Genomic DNA, 27,461 nt, shown 5'->3' with positions numbered 1-27,461 from the left:
AATATCTTGCTAAATATGAGATATATTAATGAAGAATAAATATGCTATACTACTGATTAGTTTGATCATCTATAGAATAGAATTAAAATAAGAATATATTAATAAAATAAGTTTATAAAAGATTTAATGTAAAGCTACTCATGTTAATCTTAGTAAATATTAAACCCAGCTTATTACTCTAACTTTATGATTTAATATTATCAATCTACTAATCAAAATTATGTATTCTGTAACAAATGAAAAGTATATATCAGCCCTATGCTTTGACATATGCCAAATTCTCATTAAAATTGAACAACTTGTTCCCCTCTGGCTGATGCACATTGAGAAGTAACATGAGAATGAAAAAGACGAATATAATCCGAAGCTATATCACTCCTACTGTGCTCCCTTTCTTCTCTATCACCATGATAAGACTTGCAATTTCAATGCTTGAATAAGACCAAGAGGACAACCTGTATGCTGGCAAGTGGAGACACCAGTTTCAGAAAAATAATAACTCTAGTTTATGAGTTACTTGCTAACTCCAGTTCCAGTTACAATGCCGAGAGTACGATCCAGCCAGCCAGGAAGATAAGAACTTCCTTCCCTCAAGAGAAAGTACATATGTGCCCTCTCCCTAGAAGTTCCCCTTCTGCATTCCCTCAATCCCCTATATAATCTGGTCAAAGGGTCTGAGCTGTTAAGATAGGATTTTGAGAACAGGGTTTCTCGCATTTTCTAAGGCTTCAGGCTCTTGAATAATCTTCTTTCCTTTTCACCAACACCTGTCACATAAATTCTGTCTTTCGCGTAATGGCAGGTAGCTGAACCTACTTTTGGTACCAATATTTCAGAAAAAACTGTAAAAGGTTATTTATAAAACAAATATTTCCTTTAAACTTTTCATAGCAAGTACAATGTCTATCCAAAAAAGGTTAAGAAGTCTCCATCTGTATTATATGCATAATAGTACTATACAGTATAATTCCTAACTCGATGATGAATGTAAATTTCAATTGATGTCTCAGGCAGTAAGGACAATCAATGCTGTCAGATACTTAACAGACTTACCTAATAAAAGAACCTCAAGCAAAAAGTACCAACTGTAGAAGAAACTATTCTATCTCTAACAACACTTTAAGTTCATAAACTAATAAAAGGATCAGTAATTGGCAAGAAATTAGTAGTTATTTGTACTGTACTCCATTTAGTAGAATGCAATCTACTCCATTTAGTAGAATACAGAACTAACTGGCTAGTTAAAAAATATTGTTACTAGATCATCTTCTTATTCACAGAAGAAATGATGTTATATAACTGAGGAGCCACTGAGCCACTTCACCCACAGGTGTTGTAAAGTACCAAAAACTACAGAATTAATATTAATATTTTAAGAGGCTTCAAGAACATTTTGTTAATTTGGGTTAAGGTGTGCAGAGAAATTGTGAGAACAGTCTCTGTACTGTGTGATTGGCATAGTCAGGATGGCCCTTGGCATTGTATTGTAAATGCAAAGGGGAGGAAAACATGGATCCCCAGAAATTCCACCACACCTGTGGGGAAAGGGGTGAATGGCTAGCTGGGTGCAGGGAGAGAAAAGCCAGAATAAACCTTTTCTTATAACTATGAGCCATTTGCGGGCATTTGTCCCCACGGAAACTACCTCTCCCATATGAATGCATATAGTTAATGTGTGTGACTCTGGACAGAGAGATAGCAGATGAACACTAGATAATGTGGGAGTGCCTTCTAATATGTAAAAAGATATCTTTCTGCCATTGCGTTGACTTGTAAATTTTGTTTTCTACAAAATAATGTATGGCTTGCAAATTGAACATGGTCCTATCATGTTAAAAGACTTATGACTATAACCAATAGTGGTAAGGGACTTTTAATTACAATTTTTGCTTCTGTACTTCCCACTTACAAAACTATAAAAACTAGGTAAAACAAAGGGCCAGTGCGCTCTCCTTCAGATTTCTGTCAGAGTTGCTACCGCTTGGCCAAGCTAGACAATAAAGTTTCGGTGTGTAATTGACGGACTTTGTTCGTGTCTTCAATGTTCCGGGTCCCTCCAGATTAGGATTAACAATAACAATGTTTAACTCAATATGACTTTTAACTATTTTAGTCATACCTTCTGTCACACTGGTAGTTAAAATTTTCGGACATTAAAGAATAGATTTTAAAATTCTGTGCTTTTCCTTAAAACTACATTCTGAAGACTGCCATTACTTCATATGAATATCTATCTATATCTATATCTATATCTATGTATATGTTTTTATTTTCTAAGAGGACAGGAGATAGAGTGACAGTCCCACATGTGCCCCAATTGGGATCCACCTGGCAACTCCATCTGGGGCTGATGCTCTGCTCCTCTTGGGCCAATGCTCGAAACAGAACTATTTTTAGCACCTGAGGCAGAGGTTCTGCAGAGCCATCCTCAGCCCATCCTATGGGCTATGGCTGTGGGAGAGGAAGAGAGAGAGAAGGGAGAGGGGGTTGAGTGGAGAAGCAAATGGTCACTTCTCCTGTATGCTTTGATGGGAAATTGAACCTGGGACATCCACAGGCAAGGCTAATACTTTACCACTGAGCCAACCCTCCAAGGACTACAATTACTTCTTAATCAAAGGTAGACATGTAGATTGCATCATTTTGCATACCACATTCTCTTCACTTTTCTTGAGACTAAATCTGAAGTGCCAGACTTGAAAGTTAGTTTGAAATTGTGCAAAACTAGTAATTCAGACTTGGGGAATTTAAAACTTGTATCCATTTTGACAATTCCTGAGTTGCAATGTCTTTTTAAATTAATTATTTATTCTCACTATGCATATATTAATTTTAAATATCTTCCCCAAGAGCATAAATTAACACTGTAAAATATTGTAGAGTGTTATCATTATTGAACATATGATTTTCATGAATTTCATGAGCACACATGAAAAGATAAATCATAAACAGATGTGCTTTTCTTTTCATTCATTTGTGTTATCTTTCTAATACTGTAGATACATATTTATGTATCTATAATTTCTAAAATTATACTCTTTGGGACAAATAAAGTACATCTGAAAACAACAAGGGAGAACACAATTTATGAATCTTAATTTGGTACTCAAAGGGTCAAATTTAAGACCTTTATTAACAACATTAAATCAATTAGCCATGGAATAACAAATAGCATATGAATATGTAGACATTGTCTCCTCATTCTATTTTTAAAGCTCGCTTAAGGCTTTTACTAAGAAAACAAATTTGATTACATGTTTTAGTCACATTTTGAGCTGTCTTGACTGAAATAAGTGCAAGTGAATTCTTCAAAATGCCTTATTTTAACTGAAAATAGAACTACCTTATGACCCAGCAATCCCTCTACTGGGTATATACCCCCAAAACTCAGAAACATTGATACGTAAAGACACATGCAGCCCCATGTTCATTGCAGCATTGTTCACAGTAGCCAGGACATGGAAACAACCAAAAACCCGTCAATAGATGACTGGATAAAGAAGATATGGCACATATACACTATGGAATATACATATACACTCAGCCATAAGAAATAATGACATCGGATCATTTATAGCAAAATGGTGAGATCTTGATAACATTATACAAAGTGAAATAAGTAAATCAGAAAAAACCAGGAACTGCATTATTCCATTCGTAGGTGGGACATAAAAGTGAGACCAAGAGACATTGATAAGAGTGTGGTGGTTACGGGGGGAGGGGAGAGAGGGAGAGGGAAGAGGGGAGGGGGAGGGGCACAAAGAGAACTAGATAGAAGGTGACAGAGGACAATCTGACTTTGGGTGATGGGTATGCAACATAATTGAACAGCAAGATAACCTAGACATGTTATCTTTGAATATATGTATCTTGATTTACTGATGTCACCCCATTAAAAATAAATAAATAAATAAAATTATAAAAAAAAAGAATTAGACAAACATTTTAAAAAAATGCCTTATTTTAATTTCAAGCTGGTTTTTCCCTGAGTTGATTTGCTTTAATAAGACTTTACTAAAAGTCACTTAATTAGCATAAAATAAATTGTTTTATATTATGCTGTTAGAAAACAAAATTGACTGGTATAAATTTAAAGATCTAATTGTCTTTATTAAGTAATTCATGAATCGGTTAGCATCTATGTACTAAGTAGAAGTGAAATTGAGGGTCCTGATTTAATATATAATTTTGATTTTATATGTACCCCCAGCATTCTATTCAATTTCTCCATAGCATGCCCTGTAAACTTTGACCTGTTACTCTACTAGTCATTAATCCTTGAGGCAGCCAGAAACAATAGCCGTGCCTAAGGGTCATTTGGTATGGGTTTCTGTTAAGAGAAAGATAACTTTTTAGCCTAAATTGTATTTCAACTCCTGAGCCCTAAAGAATAACACTCCTGGCATGTCCCCATGAAATGAGACAAAGTGATGCCAAGTTGAACTCAAAACCTGAAATCACAATTTAATGCCCTTATCTCTCTGTTAAACAATCAACAATATCCACAACTCTAAACTCCTTACTCATAATGACTCATGATTTTGCTCTATAAAAGACCATGTGTGTAAAACATTTTGGAGTTTGGGCTTTTAAACATTAACTTTCCATTCTCCTGGGTGGTTCCATTCATAATAAATGAGCCAATCCTCCTCCACTATGATTCTTGGTGTTCAGTGCTTGGCTCTTCTAGTGCTGGATGGACTGATCTCTTTCTATTTAGTAACAAAGAGGTCTCTGAGGAGTTATACCAAATGGAAGGTTTTTATAGGAAGAAGGGTGAAACAAAGACACTATTAACGAAAGAAAAGAATCATTTTTTTTTTTTTGATCTGGGATATCATTTCTTTGGAGAAAACGAAGGAGAAGCATTTTTATCATGCAGATGGCTTCTATTTTCTATGAAGAATGGAGAGGGCCTATCATAACAGATTGTTTTACTGATGCTTGGCCAGAAAAATCTATACTGGTTGATTAAGATTATTCCTGTAAGTGGTTGAAAGTATCATTAGATCAGGTTTTAAATCTAAGTTTAGTATCATGGGCTTTAAGCATGAGTGACATCATTTTGGGTTGGTATTTTTCTCTTTAACAATGCTAAACCTTACATTTAAGTGGTATTATAACACAGAAGTTCTCAATTTTTTTTCCACACATGATCTAAGAAGTAAATGCAAACATTAAAAGAATAAACAATCATTTAGATATTTTTTCAAGAAAGCTTATACCTGATCTAAAAAATTAACTCCATAATCATCAAACCACACTAAGAAGAAATATGTATTTACTGTTATAAAGTCATTTTAGAGTCCAGCAGAAAATAACCTAATGAAACTTCATGTAACACATTAAAAAACACAATTTAAGAATATTTCTTATAAATTCATAAAAATCAATTAAGGGGAATAAAAAAGAGCTATCAAGTATTTCTATTCATACCTGTGGTTCGGGATGCACCCAGACCTTCACAGTTGTCTCTTTCATCGGAGTGTCAGATCGTACAGCCTCCCTCGTTGGCTTTAGAAAGGAAAAAAAATAGAATTGTTTTAAGTGTTTCTTAGAAAGTGAAAAACATAGTGTATTGCACACATGAATTAAGTACAGGTAAGTAAAATATTGTCTGGGTAAATACCTTTTCCTAGGCATCAAATTTATTGATAGTTTTTAATATGATAGATAGGCAGAGCTCTAGGTACAGGGAATAAAAAAGAAAAAAATTCCTTTTCTTGTTGAGTCTGCATTCCATTGTTAAATTATAAAGTTCCATTAAACATATAAATGGAATTGTAAAGAACAATTTAAAATATTTAAATGTAGATAATGGTCAAATAGCTGAGGTGGTTAGAGTGTCATCCTTATAAGCCAAGGTTGTGGGTTCAGTCCCCAATCATGGCATATACAATAATTAACCAATGAACACATAATTAAGTAAAATAACAAATTGATCTTTCTTCCCTCCTCTCTTTCATTCTTTTCCTTTCTCTAAAATCAATGAAATTGAAAAAATAAAATATTTAAATGGTTGAAATGTAAGCTGGAGGGTCTTTTAAACCAATGTTTTTATAATTTAATTGCTTTAATAGCATGTATTTAGAAATTTACCACTATCTGAAAATAAAATCTATTCTGTTTGTGCCCTACATCACAAGTTACTATAACACAAAAATATTAAATAGATGTTATAAATGTCAGTAAAGTTATGAAATAATACACACATCCAAAACAGCAACATAAAATAATTATCAAGGTCTTGAGAAGATTGTGTTTGTATTCATTTAATTTTCCTCAGGACATAAACTATGTTCTCTGTGTTTAAAATATTGAATGCATATTATAACACTTTCTACATGTGAGGTTTTCACCTATGGGATAAAGCATTTGGTAAATATTACATTTGATTTATAAAAAATTTTTTTTTCAAGGAGCTAAGAAAACCCAATTCATTTAATATTGGAAGCTATATTGTTATAAAAACATAGTTGAGTAGTAGTGACACAGATCTTCTGTCCCTCAGGATTATCATACTGTTGTTTGGTGTACTACAATTTGCAGTTATGCAGGGTTTGAAGAGGATTAATATTTACTACTGCCAAATGTGCTTCTTTGGGATAAGGATTACTTGAGGCTGATTTAAAACAGCAGAAAAAAACAAATAAAAACTCTGAAGCCAAGTAAATTGCTCTTTTGTAAAAGATATTTACATTGTAAAACTAACACATCTTTTTATAAATGTGTCCCCCTCCTTGTACCAAGAAGAGAAGGATGGTTAAATCTTTAGGAACTCTTATCAATGGAGAAGTCAATAGACCTAAATCTGCGTAACAACCATAACCTTGTTTAATGTGTTTTTTCATATAGCTTTTCATAAATGGTTCTCCCTAACCCCCAAATCTTCTTTTATCTTTAACTAGAGATGATATTTAAGATAATGGCTTGAGTCATTCAGAGAACTACTAAATTTTTCTAAGTTTTCCATTGAATAGAGGAAGAATACTTGTTATTCAACATCTGTTTTCCTCCTCTTAATCTGTCTTTTATTACAGAGGTCTGAGACAAGAGACCTAGAAGAGTAGAAGAAAAATCATTTTCCTCCCCTAAAGTGTCAAGTACTCCACTAGCCTTGCTATCAGTTTATTTTACTTATTTTGATTACAAGTGCATGCTAATTATGTCAAATCAAGAAAAAAAGAAATGACCAAATTTTGAACATCACACTTTAAAGACCCCGATGAGCAAAATTTATTTTGTTATCAAATTAAACATTAAGTTGTGTTTATTATGCAATGACATTATATCTGTGATAAGAATAATATAATACACATTGATATGAATAGACTGTTGGTCAAATAAGTTTGTAAAATATGATTTTGATGTTTGCTGGTTTATAGTTTGCATTGGAGGTTGGGCAGCCTGAGGTATATGTGGTTTGTGAAATTGCAAATTACCTTTCTGCTTGGGAAGGGCCATTGTTTTGCTAACGTTTGCTGGAAGAGAGGTTTTCCAGCCAGAAAGTTTTGAAAAAATAGCAGAGAAGGAGAAGATAGAGAGAAGGAAGCCATGTTTGCAGAGAAAGCAGAGAGAATGCAGAATTGAAAAAAAAAAAAGCCATGTTGGCAGAGAAGGGAGAAGGTGTGCATATGGGGAACCAGAGAGGAGGGATTTTGGGGAGCTCCACTGAGACTGGTGGGGCCTTTCATTCTAGGAGAAACTGGAGAAGATTCTCCTGGTTGTAGAGCCAGATAATGTGTCAGGGCTTTGTGAGCTCTGAATGAAAGGGTAGTGTTTTCTCTGTATGTTTGCTCGTCAGCCAGTGCGAGACTTTAGTAAAGGAATGGCCCACCACTTTTTGGCCCACTTTATCTTTAGCATCTGTCTGAATTCGTTAGGGACCTGCCTGTGAATGGTTATGACAGCAGCGACTACAGGCCATACATACCAAGTACTCATCAAAACATTCCGACTCACAAGAAAGCAACACTCAGAAGAATTAGAAAATTAAAATGGAACATCTCATTGCAGCAGAATTTCTTTACAAAAACAAGAAAAGAAAAGAAGGCTGTGAGGAAAGGAAGTTGCTGAAAGGCTCATTTGTTAGTGATTCAAAGAAAACCACTTACTAATGATGAGATAATTAAATTATATTTGTCTAGAACAACCAAATATGTCTAGAGAAAAATAAACTTAAAACTATTCGTCTTTTAGAAAGAATAGACAAAAGGTTAAAGACATTGACAGCTGCATCAAAAGTGAATTGAAAACGAAACAAAAGCATCCCTGATCCCGGCCAGGTTGAGTATCATCCCGATACACCAAGCTTGTGTATGTATACCCAGTAAGGGCACATACAAGAATCAACCTAAATACACAAATAAGTGTAACAGCAGATTGATATTTCTTTTTCTATATCTTTTTCTCTTTCTAAAATCAATACATTAAAATCAATACATTAAAATTTTTTAAATAAAACCAAAACAAAGGCAAATGTTTTTAGTAATTTTCCCTGTCTTCTTCAAGAAATAACAGATGTTAAAACAATGTTTAATTGTTACTTACTTGAGAAAGCAATGCCAAGTTTAAAGTGATTAAAATAAAGAGCTTCTGTAGACAGAATACAAGAGAATTACATAGGATACAATACGATCAGAAAGGATAGGGTAGGATAGGATAGGATAGGATAGGATAGGATAGGATAGGATAAGATAAGGTGGGATATGATAGTCTGTGTGGAGCAGAAAAAAGAATATTCTTTAAAAAGTTGTGAAAACAGTAATACAATAAAATATAGAGTGGGATCTGCTAGGAAATGTTATATCTAATGGTAGGTAAAACATATTTGGCACAGGAGAAAGTTCAGTTTGACAAATTTACAAAGTTTGAAAAAAATTTGCTCTGGTTTGACAGCTCAGCTGGTTAGAGCATGGGCCCAAAGTGCAGAGGTTACCACTTTGATCCTCATCAAAACACATACAGGAATGGATCAATGTTCCTGTCTTTCTCTCTCTCCCTGCCCTCTGGCTAAAATCAATAAATAAAAATTTGAAAAAAACCTGTGGTTATTTATTGTATTATTCATTAGTCATTACTTTGTGAAAAATATTAGAGTCTATCATGTGTTACTGAATTTTATTCACTCTTGTTAATAGAACCATTGTCATTCTTTAAACTTTTGTTAGAAACACAGCTGAATATCCTGACGTGCCCTAACACACAGCAGTTGGACGGCTTAGCTGTGAAAAAGTGTTATGGAAACTTTTTGCACTCAGAGCCAAGTCTAAAATTTTACTGAATGAGAAGAATCCTTGAATGGAACACTGAATAGTTTTTCAAAATTGTTTTTGCTGCCAATTTCATAATAAATCAACCCAATATTATAAGGTAAAATGTTTGCATCAAAGTGATGTCAAATTACCTTATTTATATATCCAAATTCATATGGCGCTTCTCATGCATATGTTAAGAATATGATTTAAACATTATATCAAACATTAGCAGTTTTACATCTATCTGGGCTCCCTTATGTAATGTCCATTGAATTCATTGGGGATAGCATTTTAGGTGGTTAAATGTTTAATGCTATGTGAATGTACTTGTCCATTTAAATTTGGCAACTAAACACCTTTACTGTATAATAGGTTTCAATATTTAAGGATTGAGAATGAGTCACCCCAAGATGTGTCTCCTTGATATGGAGAATATTTGGATCTAAAGGCAACCAATACCTTGCAGGCTGAAGATCAACTTAACTACTGAGAAAAATTTAAATTAGAATTTTTCCCATAATAAAAGGTTATCAGAGATAATCCTTTTGATTTATCTTTATGGCAGGGAAAACTGCTAATTACTAACACTCTTCCTATGATGCTGCAAAGATCTTCAGAAGCCCCAAGATACTATACCTCATCGTTAACTCAAAAAGCCATATGCATCTTATTTTTTCTTTTTATTCCTAAACCTCTCATGTGTGTAGGACCCCTGACTCTCTAATGTATGTGAGGTACACATACGTACGTATGTAATTGAATTTGGCTATTTTTCTTATTAACCTGCCCCATGTAGATTTAATTATTACACAAACCAAAAAAACCTAGGTATGTAGAAAAAAGTTTTTTCCTCCAAAATTTTCAAATACTATAATTTTATTGAATTTTGTACAAAATAACAACTTACAAGTAAAATAACACTTCTCTGACACTGTTCTTCCCATTACACCTACCCCTTTCACCAAACTTTTCAGTTAAAAGACAAATAGCTAGGGAATTGTCTAATAAAATAGCATTGATGTGCAGAACTGCTGAAGATTAATCATCATGCAAGTGATAGAAATTACAATTCTAGGAAATATTAGTGTCCAAAAACATTTTATAACTATTTTAAAGAAGATAAAATATGGTTCGTCAGTGACACCTGAGAAATATCATGCATATTTGTATTTCTTTTCCCTTATATGCACCGGGTACAGAACCAAACTGTATTTTCCCTTATATGGAATTAGATGTCAAGTTGTCAAAAAAAGAAGTAAAGTGCTGTATAATAATCACAGACTTTACTGATTTAAGCCTCATTTTAATCCAGTTCTTACTAAGACAGTGCTCAAAACAGAAAAGTGAGAAGTGCTTCTTACTATTGATCTTAACATGCTTTGAAAAATGTCACTGGCATTATTGCTAAGAATAAAAAAAATAATAATACTTCCAAGAGAAAGATAGATATTAGATCTTTTTATTTTTCTTGATTCAGGTATTATTAGTCATAATTTAAACATTGAAGGAGAATTTGACAATGTTTAAAAATCTACTAAATCCTTTAAGTACAAATATATTATTTTACCAGTGATGCCCTGTTAGTCTAATGAAATAGACATACTTGACAGAAAAGATGTTCATTTATATAATTTTAAAATCCAAAACCCAGAAATTTCATGCCTTAATAAAATTTTCTATAGTCTGCTTGAATGATTTTATTTATAAATGTAAGAAGCGGCTAGCTCATAAGGAGCATGATTCAGAGTAAATGCCCCCAAATCAATTAAATCTCTACCATTTTTTGTCCTCTGAAACAAGATGTAAAGAAATTTTCAGGCCCTGGCCGGTTGGCTCAGCAGTAGAGCGTCGGCCTGGCGTGCGGGGGATGCTGGTTCGATTCCCGGCCAGGGCACATAGGAGAAGCGCCCATTTGCTTCTCCACCCCCCCTCCTTCCTCTCTGTCTCTCTCTTCCCCTCCCACAGCCAAGGCTCCATTGGAGCAAAGATGGCCCGGGCGCTGGGGATGGCTCCTTGGCCTCTGCCCCAGGTGCTAGAGTGGCTCTGGTCGCGGCAGAGCGATGCCCCGGAGGGGCAGAGCATCGTCCCCTGGTGGGCAGAGCGTTGCCCCTGGTGGTTGGGCACATGCGAGAGTCTGACTGTCTCTCCCCATTTCCAGCTTCAGAAAAAAAAATTTTTTTCAGCTAAATTTTCATGCACAGAAATGTGAATTATACATCAAAATATATACAGTGATACAGCTTTTGTGATGATTGGGAAAATATTTTCAGCTTCCAAAGAATTTAATCTTTTAGGAAAATAATAAGAAACTTATAGGTGACCTAAAAGAGTAATATGCACTTTCTAAAATAACCTCCTTGCAAGAAAAGTCTTGCGAAGCAACAAAATTTGATTGAACTTCTATATTTGGCAGGACCTTCTAACTGTTCTTCTCAAATGTTTTCTAAAATATTCCATAAAATCTGAGCTTTAGCTACCTGACATATTAACTGCATTTTTTAACCTAATTCCAAAACTACTGTGTAAGGTAAACCCAGTCTGAGTCTGTGATGATTTTAAAGTGAAATGTGAAATACATCTTTTATTCTTCAACTTAAAAATTTAATTGTCACTCAAATTTAATGGGAAGAAAATCATAGTTAGGAGAAGATCATGATATCTCTGACTATAGTTTCAACATTAAATTACTGTTTCAAAAGCTAGCAAAATAAAAATTTAGAAGAATTTCACTGTATTCAGCTATTCACATTTCTTTCTCAAATATAGCAGATTTTCCACTAGAAATGTAAGCATGCTCCTATGTTCTTGGTAATCATAAACACTCCAGGAATCTAGGGTTTTGCAGAAATGTGACATTATAAATAGTTACAGTCATCACTTTATTTTAGCTTTCACAGACTACAGGTGAGTTTAACTGATAGATTATGGTTAATTTATTGCTATGTAGTTGATGTATTGACTGGTTGAGGAAAAAATCTTCTCAAACCAGTATATAAGACATTTTTGGAGTCGAATGTGATATTTAATATAATGACATATACCTGAAAACATATTAGTATGTAGGTGCTATTTCTAGTGATTACATTTATTAATTTTTTCCTTCATTATAAAAAATCAAGATCTTTTATTACTATGGAAATCATATTCATCAAAACTAAGAAAGTTTACAAAATATGAAGTGTAATATGGACTTTTTGCACACAATGCATTTAGTTAAAATATTTCCTGCTAAAAGCCTTGGAAAAATATCATTTTTTAATGTTTATAAGAAATTACAGTGCACAATTTTCTTTCTTTTTCTTTTTTAAAAAATTGTTATTTGTTGATTTCAGCAACAGAAGAAGGGAGAGAAACAGAGAGAGAGAGAGACAGAAACATAGATCTGTTCCTGTTTATGTCCTGACCAGGGATCGAGTGGACAACCTCTGCTCTCCAACTTGGGACAATGCTCTAACCAATGGAGCTATCTGGCTGTGGCCAAGGCACAATTTTCAATTGTAGTAAACACATCATATATTTTCTCAAATAAGAAAAGTTCTTAGTTAATTAGTACTCTACCTAATGTTTCATATAATGTTCTCCTGCCATGGATTTCTGTCTTACAAATAGCAGATGTGGTAGTCAATATCTAAGGAGGAAAAGATAAGTGTTTAAAAAGAGACTAAAATCAGACTTCCAGTTAAGATGGCAGCATAGGTAAACATGGTATTTGCATTCTTCCATTACAACATCAATAATACAATTAAAGTACAGAGCAACCATCATTCAAAACATCCTGAAATCTGGCTGAATGGAAGTCCTGCAAATAATTATATAAAGAAGAAGCCACATAGAGATTAGTAGAAAAAGTGGAAATACAAAATAGCCTGGTCCCAGATGGCAGATAAGAATCAGGAGGAACATCTTAGCTACAAAGGTCTCCCCTGAACAGTGAGGAGTCTCAACTTCACACCAAGCCACCCACCCCAGGGTTCCAGTGTGAGGATGAGAAGTCCCCATAACGACTGGGTATAAAAACCAATGGGGATTGAGATTGAGTGCAATGGAGGGCTCCTAGAGTCCCAGACATTCTTCTTCTTTTTCTTATTTTTTTATTTTTCTGAAGTGAGAAGCAAGGAGTCAGAGAGATAGACTCCCACATGTGCCCGACTGGGATCCACCCAGCAAGGCCACTAGAGGGTGATGTTCTGCCCATCTAGGGCATTGCTCCTTTGCAACCAGAGCCATTCTAGCACCTGAGGCAAAGGGCATGGAACCATCCTCAGTGCCCAGGCCAACTTTGCTCTTATGTAGCCTGGATGCAGGAGAGGAAGAGAGAGTTAGAGAGAAAGGAAAGGTTGAGGGGTGGGAAGTAGATGGACACTTCTTCAGTGTGCCTTGGCTGGGAATCGAACCCAGGACTTCTACATGCCGGGCTGATGTTATACCACTGAACCAACTAGACAGGGTCCAGACATTCTTCTAAAAGGCCCATGCATAAACTTACTAGAACTCAATACTTCTGAATACCAGTATTGGAGCAATAGTTAGAAAGGCAATGAAGACATATGGGGAGAAAATAGAGTGTGTGGTATCAGAAGGAGAGGTGGTGGGAGGCAGCGTTCTGCCACACAGAAAGGCTGGCAGAAACATTGTTCTTTTTCTGACACTGTCTTTCATAGAGTTGGCAGGTGAGCACTTTATTTGAGTCTCTATCAACCTGGCTCACACTGTCCACCCAACCCTGGTGATACCTAGAAACCATATCTCACCAATTTGAGCCCCACCTAAGCTGTTTCCAGAGTTTTTTCCATACAGTTTCTCTTGGCTCATGCTTCAGAGTTTCCTAAAATCCCTCAAACAAACAACATCTGGCTTTACTGTGCCCTGCAACTCTCGCTAAGTGGCCCCAATCCTGGCACTAGTGGCAACCAACCTTAGTTGGCAGATTGGCCTCTCTTAGGTACATTCAAGCACATTACAAGTGGCAGCCATATTAATATCACTTTATAGCTCACGTTGGGTGACCCTAGGCAGAAAAAAGGTAATGGCTGACTTTTGTCCTGCACCTCCCAGGAAGCCCAAGAGCCAGTGCACCCAGTGGAAAGCTTTAGACCGCACTGAAGCACCAACCAACCACCTCCACAAGTGACATACTGAAGGGGTAGACTCAGCAGACACTGAAGCCCTGTAAAAATAAGTACTGCTTCATGGGGTGGACCCTTGCACAGGTGATCCTTCAAGGTGGTTGTTGACAGTCCTTGCAGCCAATGGGCTTTGGGGTAAATTCCTCCTATTGATGTGCCAACAGCAATCAAGGTTCTGACTACAACAGGTGGATGTATACAATTTACACAGGAGAGGTGGTGTACTTGGAGTGTCCAGTTTAGGTTAACAAAAAGGCTTTGCCACCGGACCCTATAGGATACCTACTACATTAAGCCACTCTACCAAACCTTGGCAACATAGCAGCTCTACCTAACAGATAGAAACAGACTCAGGGAGGCTACCAAAATGAGGAGACAAAGAACTATGTTTCCAATGACAGAGCATAACAGAACACACAAATAACTAAACAAAATGAAAACAAGAAATCTACTAGATGCAAAGTTCAAAACACTGGTTATAAGGATGCTCAGTGAACACAGGAGAAAAGTAGATGAACTTAGAAGTTCAACAGCATAAAAAAGACAATGAAAGCATAAAAAAAAAACCTGTGAGAAATAAAGGATACACTAACTGAAATGAAGAATAAATTACAGAGGATAAATAGTAGAGTAAGTAAAGCTGGGACAACTTCAAGCATCATGGGGATGCCAGAAGGAGAAAAGAGAGAGCAACAAATTGAAAACTTATTTAAAAAATAATGACAGAAGACTTCCTTAACTTAGTGAAGGAAATAGACATATAAGTCCATAAAGCATAGAGAGTTTCAAACAAAATGAACCCAAAAAGGCCCACATGAAGACACATCATAATTAAAGTGCAAAAGTTTAAAGACAAAGAGAGAATCTTAAAAGTAACAAAAGAAAAGGTTAGTACTTACAAAGGAGTTTCTATAAAACTGTCAGTTGATTTTTCTACAGAAACATTTCAGACCAGAATAGAGTGGCAAGAAATATTAAAAGTGATGAAAATGAAGGACCTACAATCAAGAATACTTTACTTAGCAGCTATTATTTAGAATTGAAGAACATACAAAGAGTTTCCCAGAGTAGAAAAAGCTAAAGGATTTAATCACCATCAAACCAATATTACATGTAATATTAAAGTATCTTCTGTAAAAAAAAAAAAGAAAAGAAAAGGAAGAACAAGAAAAGATAAAACATATGAACAACAAAATAGCAATATATATATATATATATATATATATATATATATATATATATATATATATCTCAACAACTGAATCTAAAATAATGAACAAGAAAGCAGAACAAAAACAGACTTAAGGATACAGAGAGTGTTTTGATGGTTGTTGTATGGGAGAAGGATTAGGGTAATGGGTGCAGAAGGTGAAGGGATTAAGAAATACAGACTGGCAGTTACAGAACAGTCATGACGACATAAAATACAGCATAAGGAATATAGTCAATAATATTCTAATATCTATGTATAGTGTCAGATGAGGTTGCGATTTCTCTGGATGATCATTTAGTAAGTTACATAATGTCTAATCACTAGAGTGTACTTCTGAAACTAATATAATCTGTAACTGAAAAAATAAAGAAAAATAAGTAAAATAAATAAAAGACTGAAATCTACTTAACATTGGAAAAAGGAAGATGTATCAAATCTGCAGCAGGCTTTATATGTTAGTTTTATGAATTCTGTCAAGTTACAGATGACTCTTAGTTTCATCATATGAGCAAAGAGTATAATATAAATCTCTTAAGATCATTGTATTTATTTATAATAGTTACCATAGTAAAGTGTCATGCACTTCATAATTATCCCCTTCACTTAAACTACAATAGATATAGCGTTCCTATTAACATGAAGTGGAAGCTATTTAGAGCTATCTACCACATGGTTCTCTAAGTTTCTCTTTTCACCTCAACATTTTGAAACTAGAAATTCTAATTACTTACAAAAGGCTTTTGTATATCTCAAAAAAAAATAACAACTGCTACAATAAATAACCTAGCAATATGTCCATTGTACTACAAAGAACAAGGAAGTCAGGCATTAATTATTCTTTACTTTTAAAAATTATTATATGCCCTCTAATTGGAGAAACCTCTTTTGATTATAGAGGTTTTTATTCATAAAGGTAAACAAAAGTAGATATAAAGCCTAGTTGACTACTGAAATACTTAAAATAAATTGAATTATTAAAATGTCAAAAAATTTATTTAAACTTGTTTAAAATCAATGAAAAGATTTTTGGATGTAGGCAAGAAGAACAAGGATTGGGTTGAGTAAATTTAAACATAGCATTTGATATTTGATATTCATTTAAATTTTTCGGTGCCCTTAAGATGTTCTGTTTTCTAAAAATATTTATAGATTACATGGCTGAAAAAATACAACGAATATAAGCTTTCTTAATAAGTTATACAAAGTAAAGTATTATTGTATAAACTCACAAACTGAATTTATACCATGTTGTTTGGAGCTCAGTCCAGGGAAGAAAATATACAATTTATTAATGTTTCCTGTCCACAGGGTAATTAAGAGACATTTGTCAGGGTTAAATGGTCATGAAAACTTATGTTTATGAGTATTCTCGCACAGATAGGACATTGTAAATCTGGAACCCCTATGTCTTATGATTAATGCTCCTTTATTGTTTACCTATTTTTTTGTTTCATTTATTTTGTTTTATCAAATTGGTATGAAGTGAAATAAATTTCTGAAAGCAAACCACAAATCAATAGTGGTGGATGGAATGGTACAAAAACACTTTAAAACCAGTATAATAAAACTAAAACTTTTTTAAAAACTATGTACTTTTTCTAAGATAACTGCCGTCATCAAAGCTAAAGTGATGAAATATTCAGGAAAACAGTTTTGGCTTATGCCATAAGCTTCTCCAATATTTTACAGACTGATCTGAGCTCTTTTGAAATAGTTTGACATTACATGTATATGCTGATCCTCCTCCAGTCATAGTTAGAATTAAGGAAAATGTGGTTAAAAGAGGGAGATTATTTTGGAAGAATATGTGCATTTATCCATAAGGATTCTAAGCATTTTGCCAAAACTAAACAACTACTTTGAAATGGTCTTCAAGGGTAACAAATCACCAGGAGGAAAAATCAACAAGCTTGAGGTACTTAATTAGATCTTTTATCTTAATCATCAACAAGTCAAGTGTATCCTTGCGTGTTTAGAGAAAGGGGGACTTTATAGAAGGGGGATGAATGAACAGTTAGAAAGCTCAAAGGTTTGACAAAACCTGACATGAGATTTGCCAGATGGTTTGATACTGGATTGTAAAACTTAAAATTAATCTTCATTTAAGAGTTTTAATGGTTGTATCTTTCTTATAAAGCCCTTTGCTTTTTTGCTGGTGTGATTTTGCAAAATTATAGATCAGGCTTTAAAGAACAGCTTTTATGAACAGTCTCCTTAAATCTTAGCTAAACTGAGAAAGAAGATTACATGTTATTATGATGTAGTACAGCAGGATTTTCCCCAGCAAACATAATGATGTGAAAAAGGATAAAGCTATCACTCTGTGCAAAGAGGTCATTCATAGAAGAGCAGTGCTTTTCACGCAGATTATCCATACATGCTGAAATGTTCATATTGCAAAAGCTTTTTCTTAATGTTTCTCTGAAGAACTGTGAACCTGTCAAGTATCCACATCTAGAGAGCAAGACCTAGTGATTATATAAACCTATAAAGTGGCCTATCCCAGAGCACTTGGAAGAGATTATATCTAATACAGAAATTGCTTGAAAAAATAAGGTATTAAGTATATTTAGTCTTAGCATCAAACTTAAGGAAAGAATATATTTTCTCATTTTTACATAATTTAAATTTACTAATTAAAACAACATATCCTTATTAATACATGAAAGGCCGAAAAAGTAACTACACACTATAATTCTGTGTGTATTTTCATATTTCATTATTTCTACTGAAAACCAATTAAAGTATTGTCATAATACTGAACCCGAAATATTTAGTATAAAAGTTATACAGTCATCATATTATTTAAAACCAGGTCATTTGAACTCACACATTGTAAATATCAAGTCTTATCGGAACTATAACTAAGTTATGTTTAATAACTTAACAGAACAATTTATGTTTGCTTATTTATTAGATTATTTCTTGCTTTCACCTCTCTGAGGGCTGCTGAAAATTATAACTTTGAGTAGATGCAGATATTTCAAACTAGTGGCTTATAAATAATTTCTCAAGGACTGGTCCCAACTAAAGCCACATGTATACATATACATGCACACGCATATGCACACACCACTGTAAACTTCATTTGATCCTCGTTTATAAAATAATTATTGTCATTGCCTCTACTATGCATTATTAAGAATACACTATGTAAATAGCATGTCGGCTATTTTTTTAAAATGCTTTCTAATTCTTTAAAGGTGGGTATAAATGTATTAAAACTATTCTAAACATAATTCAGAAATAACATCTTTACATTTTTTAAAGATTTTATAAAATGTAAGAACAGAAGTAAGATGTAGGTAAAACTTTGCTTTATAATGTTTTTCCCCCAATAAGAATTGAAAAAGTTCAAAACAATGAGATCAGTTGATTAATTAGCAGCTTAATGTAGGTTGATCTTTTACATAAACATTTACTTTAAAAATTTTCTAAGATGTATGAGAGTAGAAATAATTCATGCTTTACTACACATTTTCAGAAGTGTGTTTTTTACACAGAGGAATTAAAAAAAAGAATTCAAAAAAAAAGAATTCATGTTCATGAGTTGAAAGAACTAACATTTTTAAAATGTCCATAATACCTAAAGCAATCTACACATTAACTGAAATACGCATTAACTTAAAATACAAATGACAATTTTCACAGGAATAGATCAAAGAATCTTTGTATAAAGCCAAAGAAGACCCTGCATAACCAAAGCAATCTTGAAAAAAAAAAAGAAGAAAGTTTGGAGTACTACACTACCCAATTTCAAACTATACTACAAGGCTACAGTGATCAAAACAATATTGCATAGGCAGTAAATCAGACACATAATTAAATGAAACAGAATTGAGAACCTGGAGATAAACTCACACATATATGAGAATCTAATTTACAACAGAGAAGTTAAGAATATATATGTATTTTTCTCTCCATAAGATGCACCTGAATATAAGATACAACTAGGGTTTTAAGGAGGAAAATAAGAAAAAAAAATATTCTGAACCAAATGGTGTGTTAAAATATTTAATAAAATACCGTATTTTTTACTTCATAAGACAAACGGGCATTTTCCCTACCACTTTGGTGGGGGAAGTGCATCATATGGAGAAAAAAATATAGTAAATGAAAAAGAAAGATTCTTCAATAAATCATGCTACAAAACCTGGACAACCATATGCAAAAGAATGAGACAAGATCACTATTTATACCATACACAAGAATTAATTCAAAATAAATTAGATACGTGAATGTAACATGTAAAACAATAAAATACAGGTTTAAAATACAGAAAATACCTTGGCTGGTTAGCTCAGTGATAGAGCATTGGCCCAGCATGTGAATGTCCCAAGTTCAATTTGCAGCCAGGGCAAACAGGAGAAGCGCTCATCTGCTTCTCTACCCCTCTTTTTCTTACTTCTCTTTCTATATCTATCTCTTTCTTTTCTACCCCTCTTGCAGCCATAGCTTGATTGGAGCTAGTTAGCCCTAGCTCTGAGGATGGCTCCATGGTCTCTGCCTCAGGTGCTAAAAAATAAAATAAAATGTTTCCAGTTGCAACGGAGCAAGGGCCCTAGATGGGCAGAGCAATGCTTTCTAGCGGGCTTGCTGGGTGGATTTTGTTTGGGGCCAAGCAGGAGACTGTCTTTGCTTCTCCTCTTCTTACTAAAGAACAAAAACAAAACAAAAAAACCCCAAAAAACCCACTAGTAATAAGTTTCTTGACATGGATCTCAATGGTACTTTTGTACATTTGACTTCAAAGGCAAGTTAACAAAAGCTAAAATAACATTATGTTAAACTAAAAAGATTGTGAACAGGAAAGAAAACCATGAACAAAACAAAAAGATAACCAATCAAATGATAGAAGATATTTTTAAACGTTACTTCTGATGAGTAGTTAATATGCAAAAATATATAAAGAACTCATATAACTCAACAACAATAAAAAAACATTTCCTATAAAAATGGGTAGTGAATCTAAATAGGTATATTTCTGAGGAAGACATAGAGATGGCTAAAGGAAATATGAAACAATGTTCAACACCACTAATGATTAAAGAAATGCAAATAAAAACCATAATGAGATATCAACTCATGTCTGTTAAAATAAATGTTACCAAAGGACAAGATAAAACAAATGTTGGAGAAGATGTGGAGAAATGGAAACCCTTGTACACTATTGGTACCACTATAGAAAACAGTGTCAAGTTTCCTTAAATTAAGAATAGAGCTACCATATGATCTAGCAATTACTCTTTGGGATATTTGTCCAAAGAATATAAAAACATTAATTTGAAAAGATAAACATACTCCTATGTTCATTACATTGTTTATAGTAGCCAAGATATGGAAATAATCTGAATGCCATCAACAAATATATGGATAAAAAAGTTGTAGTGTACATATAAAAACACACAAACAATGGAATACTACTCAGTCATTAAAAACATAAAATAATATCATTTGCAACAACAAGCAAGGATATTCAGAGTATTAAGTGAAATAAGTAAGATGAATAAAAACCCATATAATTTCACTCATATGTGGAATATGAAAAAACAAAAACAAATGAACTAACAAACAAAAACAAAGTAAGAGATACAGATATTAGAGCAGAAGAAAGGAGAAAAGAACTAAATGAGTGGAAAAGAAAAATTTATAAAGGAGGTCAAATATATGGTAATGTAAAAAAAACTAGACTTTCGGTGGGGCCATGCAAAAGAGTATACAGATATTGAATTATAATTTTGTATACACAAAATTTATATAATGTCAGTAATCAATGTTTTTTTAATAAATTTAAAATTAAAAAATAAAATAAACCTTTTATTTAGAAATATTTCCATACATAAATGTTTTTAATGGAGAAATATGATTCTTTATTACATGTTATAATGTTTAATTTAAAATATAATAGTATTATATAGAAATTGAGAAGTAAAATACAACATATTTTTGCTAAGTACATGCTCAGAATACTAAATGAGATTGCAATTAATGCTAAGTGAATTAAGCCAGGCAGAGAAAGACAAATACCATATGATTTCACTTATATGCGGAATGTAATGAACAAAACCAACAAGCGAACAAAATAGAAACAGGCTCATAGATACAGAGAACAAACTGACAGCTGTCAGAGGGGAGGGATTTGGGAAGGTAGGTAAAAAAACCTGAAGGAATTAAGCCAAAAAAAATATCCTTCATAAAATATTATATTGTCCTTATTATCAATGAAATAAATACTGTATAGATGAAGATAAACTAAACATTTAACTTCTCTCTGTAGTGAAAAACATGATACAGTGAGGACAGTTTAAGTTATTGGCATCATTCTTGTTTGCTATAAAAAAAATTCTGTGAGTTCACTGTATGTAAATTAGGTGCCATCATGAAGAAGATCTGCTGTATATCAATACCACTCACACCTACAATTAATAGTGAAGATGAATTAACCTTTCTCCAGAACACATACACAATAATGTTTTTATCACTACCATCAGTCTGCAATTTTGCTTGCAGGAAGCCTTTCTAATGATGTGTCAAATGAAAAATCTTTCTTTCAGTTACAGTTTAAAATCTGGATAGGTAATTCCTAAATGTTAAACAGGTCTAATTTTAACTATAAATAAATTATAATTATATCACCTGAAACTACTCTAATTTGCCATCATTCAGACATCAAAATGATGACACCAATTATTTAAATAGAGAATGGAATTAGGGATTTACAGTTTTATCTTCTGTAGCTCACTTTCCAAAGTGAATACAAAATTTGTACAAAAAGGTTTGTCAGGGAACTGGTAGCCATAACAATTCTGAATTAGTTTTCTTTTTAAAAAGATCAATTATAAATCATAGATTAAAAATTATACACCTATTGTTTTTTAATATCAGGACATTAAGTTCAAATGTGAGCAGGGTGTGGGAACAATCCTATTTTATTATTGAAATTATCAATTGCTGAAGATCCATATCATAAGGCACAAAAAAATACTTACTCCTAGCTTGAGTATTTGGTGAAGAAATGTAAAAATTTAGAAAACCGATGTTTTCAATTCCAATCAAAATTCACATACTAAGTAAAAACAAAGTCTCACTATATTTCATGTAAAAAAGAAAACCATCCTGTGAGGTTGTCTTAAAAATCTTAAGTTTTTTTGAAGTTGCTTCTTATATTTAATTATTAGCTACATAAAAATGTGCAAGTAGGGGCCCTCTCTGCTACGATGAGAACTTGGTTTGTAAGTGTAAATTCAATAGTAAAGAAATAAAAACATTCATGAAGTTACACTATTTAGGCTATTAAAATTAATTTTCAGCACAAAATCTTACTAATTAACTATTTTCAAACAGTCATTAATATTGCTTGCTGAACATACATATCTACATTTCCTAAATTGATATCAATAAGCCAGTAATAAATTGAGTCACAATAATTTTTATAATTTAAAAATTACGCTGGATTTAAGTACTGGTAAATCTAATTTCTTTTTGTAAGATGCATCACAATATGCATTATGATTATATTAAAGTCCTTTATATAATAACGACATTTATAATTTCTCAAGAGATTCTCCTAGGAATCTCAAGTGATATGCTAAAGAAATATTTTGACCTTGATTAGTCTACAATCTACATCCTTCAGCTAAGAACCTGAAGCAAAGAGTAAATGGAGAAATAGAGAGTAATCCGAATAAGTAAGAATGGAAAAAATAATAAATATAATTAGCAAGACAAGAAAGACATTAGCTGTCTGAAATATGACTGAGAAAAATGTAGGCAAAAAAAAAGATGTGACTTATATGACTGCACTAATATTCTAACCAATTGTAATTATCAGCTTAGTTAGAGCAAATTTACCTTGATCAAAACAAAAACTATAACAAGCAAATATGGAAATAGAATTTTCTATTTGTTAATTTTCAGTCTTCCTCCACTGCAATGTCAAATCTATGTGAACAAAGATCACATATGTTTTGTTTACATTTGTGCCTTAACCAATTTCAGGTACAAAAGAGGATATTAATAAATAAGCACTTAATAAATTAAGAAAATGTTTATGGGACATAGTACATTTCAATATAAGTGGGCCCTGGCTGGTTGGCTCAACAGTAGAGCATTGGCCTGGCGTGCAGGGGACTTGGGTTCAATTCCCGGCCAGGGCACATAGGAGAAGCGCCCATTTGCTTCTCTACCCCCTCCCCTCTTTCCTCTCTGTCTCTCTTTTCCCCTCCCACAGCCAAGGCTCCATTGGAGCAAAGATGGCCCGGGCACTGGGGATGGCTCCTTGGCCTCTGCCCCAGGCGCTAGAGCGGCTCTGGTCGCGATAGAGCAACGCCCCGGAGGGGCAGAGCATCTCCCCCTGGTGGGCAGAGCGTAGCCCCTGGTGGGCGTGCTGGGTGGATCCCGGTTGGGCGCATGCGGGAGTCTGTCTGACTGTCTCTCCCCATTTCCAACTTCAGAAAAATACAAAAAATAATAATAAATAAATAAATGTGTAAGTTTGGGGAGATGATTACACTAGAAAAGTGACAGTTATCATAAAAATATCACATAAAAATTTAAATAAAATTATCAAGTGATATACTAAGAAAAAAACAAAAACGATATGTTTAGTGATCTATACTTTAAAATCTGTTTGATATAAAAATAAAGTGATATTTGATACATATTTTTTCAACCAAGAAATTCATCAACAGAAAAATTTGCTGCAGCACCAATATACATAATTTCAAAGATAATTTCTATAACATGAATGTATATAATATAATAAGCTGGCAAAAATTTAACCATTTTTATATCAGTATCTGTAAAATATTTTCAAAAATAATTAATGCAATTTACTGTTGTATTTAAATTACAAATGTTTGTATTCACCAATACTATTTCTATAGACCTTAAGATAAATTGTACATTTATGTCAAATGCTAAGATCATTTAATATATGTACATTACTTTTAAACTTCCCCTTAGGTTTTAGAGTCTTAGTCATGTAACCAGATTAAACTTCTTTATATTTATGGCTTTATACTAACCACATTTGACTATGCTAAATGATACTTCAAAAAAAAAAAAAAAATATATATATATATATATATATATATATATATATATATATATATAAAATCATGGTACATTGAAGACTCATATTACTGCAAGTAAAGATTTTCCATTCTCCCGACAATATCTTGGTTTTACTCTCAAAAGAACTACCGGTATTTTGGACTTTTAACTTCCAGAATTGTAAAGTAATAAATTTTCATTGTTTTAAGCCACTAGTTTTGTGGTAATGTTACAATAGCAGTAAAAAACTAATATACTTACTGAACATTTAGTTAAATTAAAACCGTAGATTTTTTTTTTATAAATTTTTATTAATGTTAATGGGGTGACATCAATAAATCAGGGTACATGTATTCAAAGAAAACATGTCCAGGTTATCTTGTCATTCAATTATATTGCATACCCATCACCCAAAGTCAGATTGTCCTCCGTCACCTTCTATCTAGTTTTCTTTGTGCCCCTCCCCCTCTCCCTTCCCTTCTCTGTCCTTCCCTCCTCCCCCCCATAACCACCATACTCTTGTTCATGCCTCTTAGTCTCGTTTTTATGTCTTACTAATGTATGGAATCATGTATAAAACCGTAGATATCTTGAAACATGTAAATAAGTAAGTTAAACATAAAATATTTTAAATGGTAATCACAGCCTTAAAAATACCAGCTAGTGCTGACATGTCAGGATTTAAAAAAACTCATGGTGTTTGCATTACCTGCATCTCCCCAAAGCTCAAAATATATAAAGTGTTATGAGAATAGATTACCAAGGAACTGTGTGTGACAATACAAGTATATTGCAGATGAACATTTATTCAATAAGTATTTAATGAGAACCTATCATGTGCTATACACTGCTCCACACACTGAGAATATAGCTGTGAAATAAAACCATAAAAATCATTGTCCTTGTAGAGATTATACACTATAGAAAGTATGAAAAATAATAAACAAAATGAAAATATACATAATCTAAAATATAGTGATCAATGCCATGGGACAAAATTTAATACAAACCAAATGGATAAAAATTTCTGGACAGTACAGTTTCTATTTTACATAAAGTTGTCAAGGAAGGTTCAGTTGAGGAGCTGACTTTGAGCCCTGACCACAAGGAGTTAGAAAGGCAAGCCATTTAACTATCTGGAGAAAGAAAACTCAGAAAATAAAATAACAAGAACAAAATTCCTGATACAGAAGTGTGTTTTGTGTGCTTGATGTATAATAAATAGCAAGGAAGCAAGTGTAGCTAGACTACAATGAGCAAGGAGCTTAATCCCTTCAACTTTTTTTTCTCTAAGTCCTCCAAAAAGCCCTCCCTTCTGACAGCTGTCACTGGGTTCTATGCATCTGCTTCTATTTTGTTTGTTAAATTGTTTTGTAGATTAAATCCAACATATAAGTGAGATAACATGGTATTTGTCTTTCTCTTTCTGGCTTATTTCATGTACCATAATAATCTCTAGGTCCATCCATGCTGTAACAAAAGGTAAGATTTCCTTCTTTTTTATGACTGAGTAGTATTCCAATGTGTAAATGTACCACAGCTATTTTATCCACTCATCTACTGATGGGCACTTTGGCGGCTTCCAGATCTTGTGTCTTTTTTAATACATATGTTTCTATAGTCAGTGGTAATATACTTGTTATATTCATTTTCTGAAATTCAGATGGGTTAAAGTTTCAAATGTTAGTGTTATTATTAGAGATGGATATATAAAATAAAATGAAGGGAAAGCAGAAGTGCTTCTGTAAACAGGGTTACTTGCAATATGTTACCTTTTGAAAAATTAAACCTTATTCCTTTATGTCTATAACTTCCATAAAAAGCCTACTGTATTTTTAATATTCATTTGATTTAAATAGTCTTTGTCTTTATGAACAAAGTGAAATAAAAAAATAAAAGTAATAGTTCAAATACTTCAAAATAAAAATATCCATATTTAAGTTGTGAGTTATAAGTTTCTGACAATGTGATTTATTTGACTTGGGTTAGTTAAATTGTTTCACTCTTCTACTGTCTTTGTACATATAGTGTAACATGGGAGTTGTTTTTGATTAGTGGTCTCAAATACTTAACTAATTAATTAATGGATTAGCATACTTGCAGGAAAAACACTGATAAAAAAAGTAGGGTTATTATTTGAAAATATTTCATCAAAATCTATGTGTCTAGGTAGTGCACTATTAATGGCAGTGAAAAATGCCCTTGCAGACTTCTCATAAGATGTTTCATTCAAAGAGTTTTTGACTTAGATTTGAAATTTTTTAAAAAAAAAATCTTTCCCTGGCCCTGGCTGGTTTGCTCAGTGGTAGAGCAATGGCTTGGTGTGTGGAAGTCCTGGGTTCAATTCTCAGTCAAGGAACACAGAAGTGACCATCTGCTTCTCCCCCTCCCCGTTCTCTCTTTCCCTCTCTTCTTCCTCTCCTGTAGCCATGACTCAATTGATTCAAGCACGTTGGTCCCGGGTGCTGCAAATGGCTCCATGGAGCTTTCGCCTCAAGCACTAAAAATAGCTCAGTTGCAAGCATGGACTCTAGATGGGTAGAGCATTGGCCCCAGATGGGGTTTGCAGGGTGGATCCCAGTCGGGGTGCATACGGGAGTCTCTCTTTATCTCTCCTCATCTTACTTAAATTAAAAAATTGCATAAATTATTAAAAAATCTTCTTCCGTATGACCAGGAGTTGGTGCAGTGCATAGAGTGTCGGACTGGAATGCAGATGACCCAGGTTTGAAACCCCGAGGTCACGGGCTTGAGTGTGGGCTCAACAGGCTTGAATGCAGGGTCATAGACATGACCCCATGGTCGCTGGCC

The 27,461-nt window shown here is 33.5% G+C and overlaps 1 protein-coding gene across 2 annotated transcripts in view; it reads right to left on the bottom strand.

Moving 5' to 3' along the window:
- Positions 1 to 27,461, bottom strand: part of PCDH11X (protocadherin 11 X-linked) — a 764,552-nt gene that overhangs the window by 387,814 nt on the left and 349,277 nt on the right. For both annotated transcript variants that reach the window (XM_066249732.1, XM_066249733.1), the window contains exon 4: positions 5,437 to 5,514. In XM_066249732.1, coding sequence (XP_066105829.1) covers positions 5,437 to 5,514 — 78 coding nt within the window. The remainder of the gene's footprint in view (positions 1 to 5,436; positions 5,515 to 27,461) is intronic.

Source organism: Saccopteryx bilineata, chromosome X (genome assembly GCF_036850765.1).
Source record: "Saccopteryx bilineata isolate mSacBil1 chromosome X, mSacBil1_pri_phased_curated, whole genome shotgun sequence".
In the NCBI taxonomy this organism is placed as follows: Eukaryota; Metazoa; Chordata; class Mammalia; order Chiroptera; family Emballonuridae; genus Saccopteryx; species Saccopteryx bilineata.
Note: the sequence above shows the minus strand (reverse complement) of the source record. Positions and strands in the feature narration are given on the sequence as shown.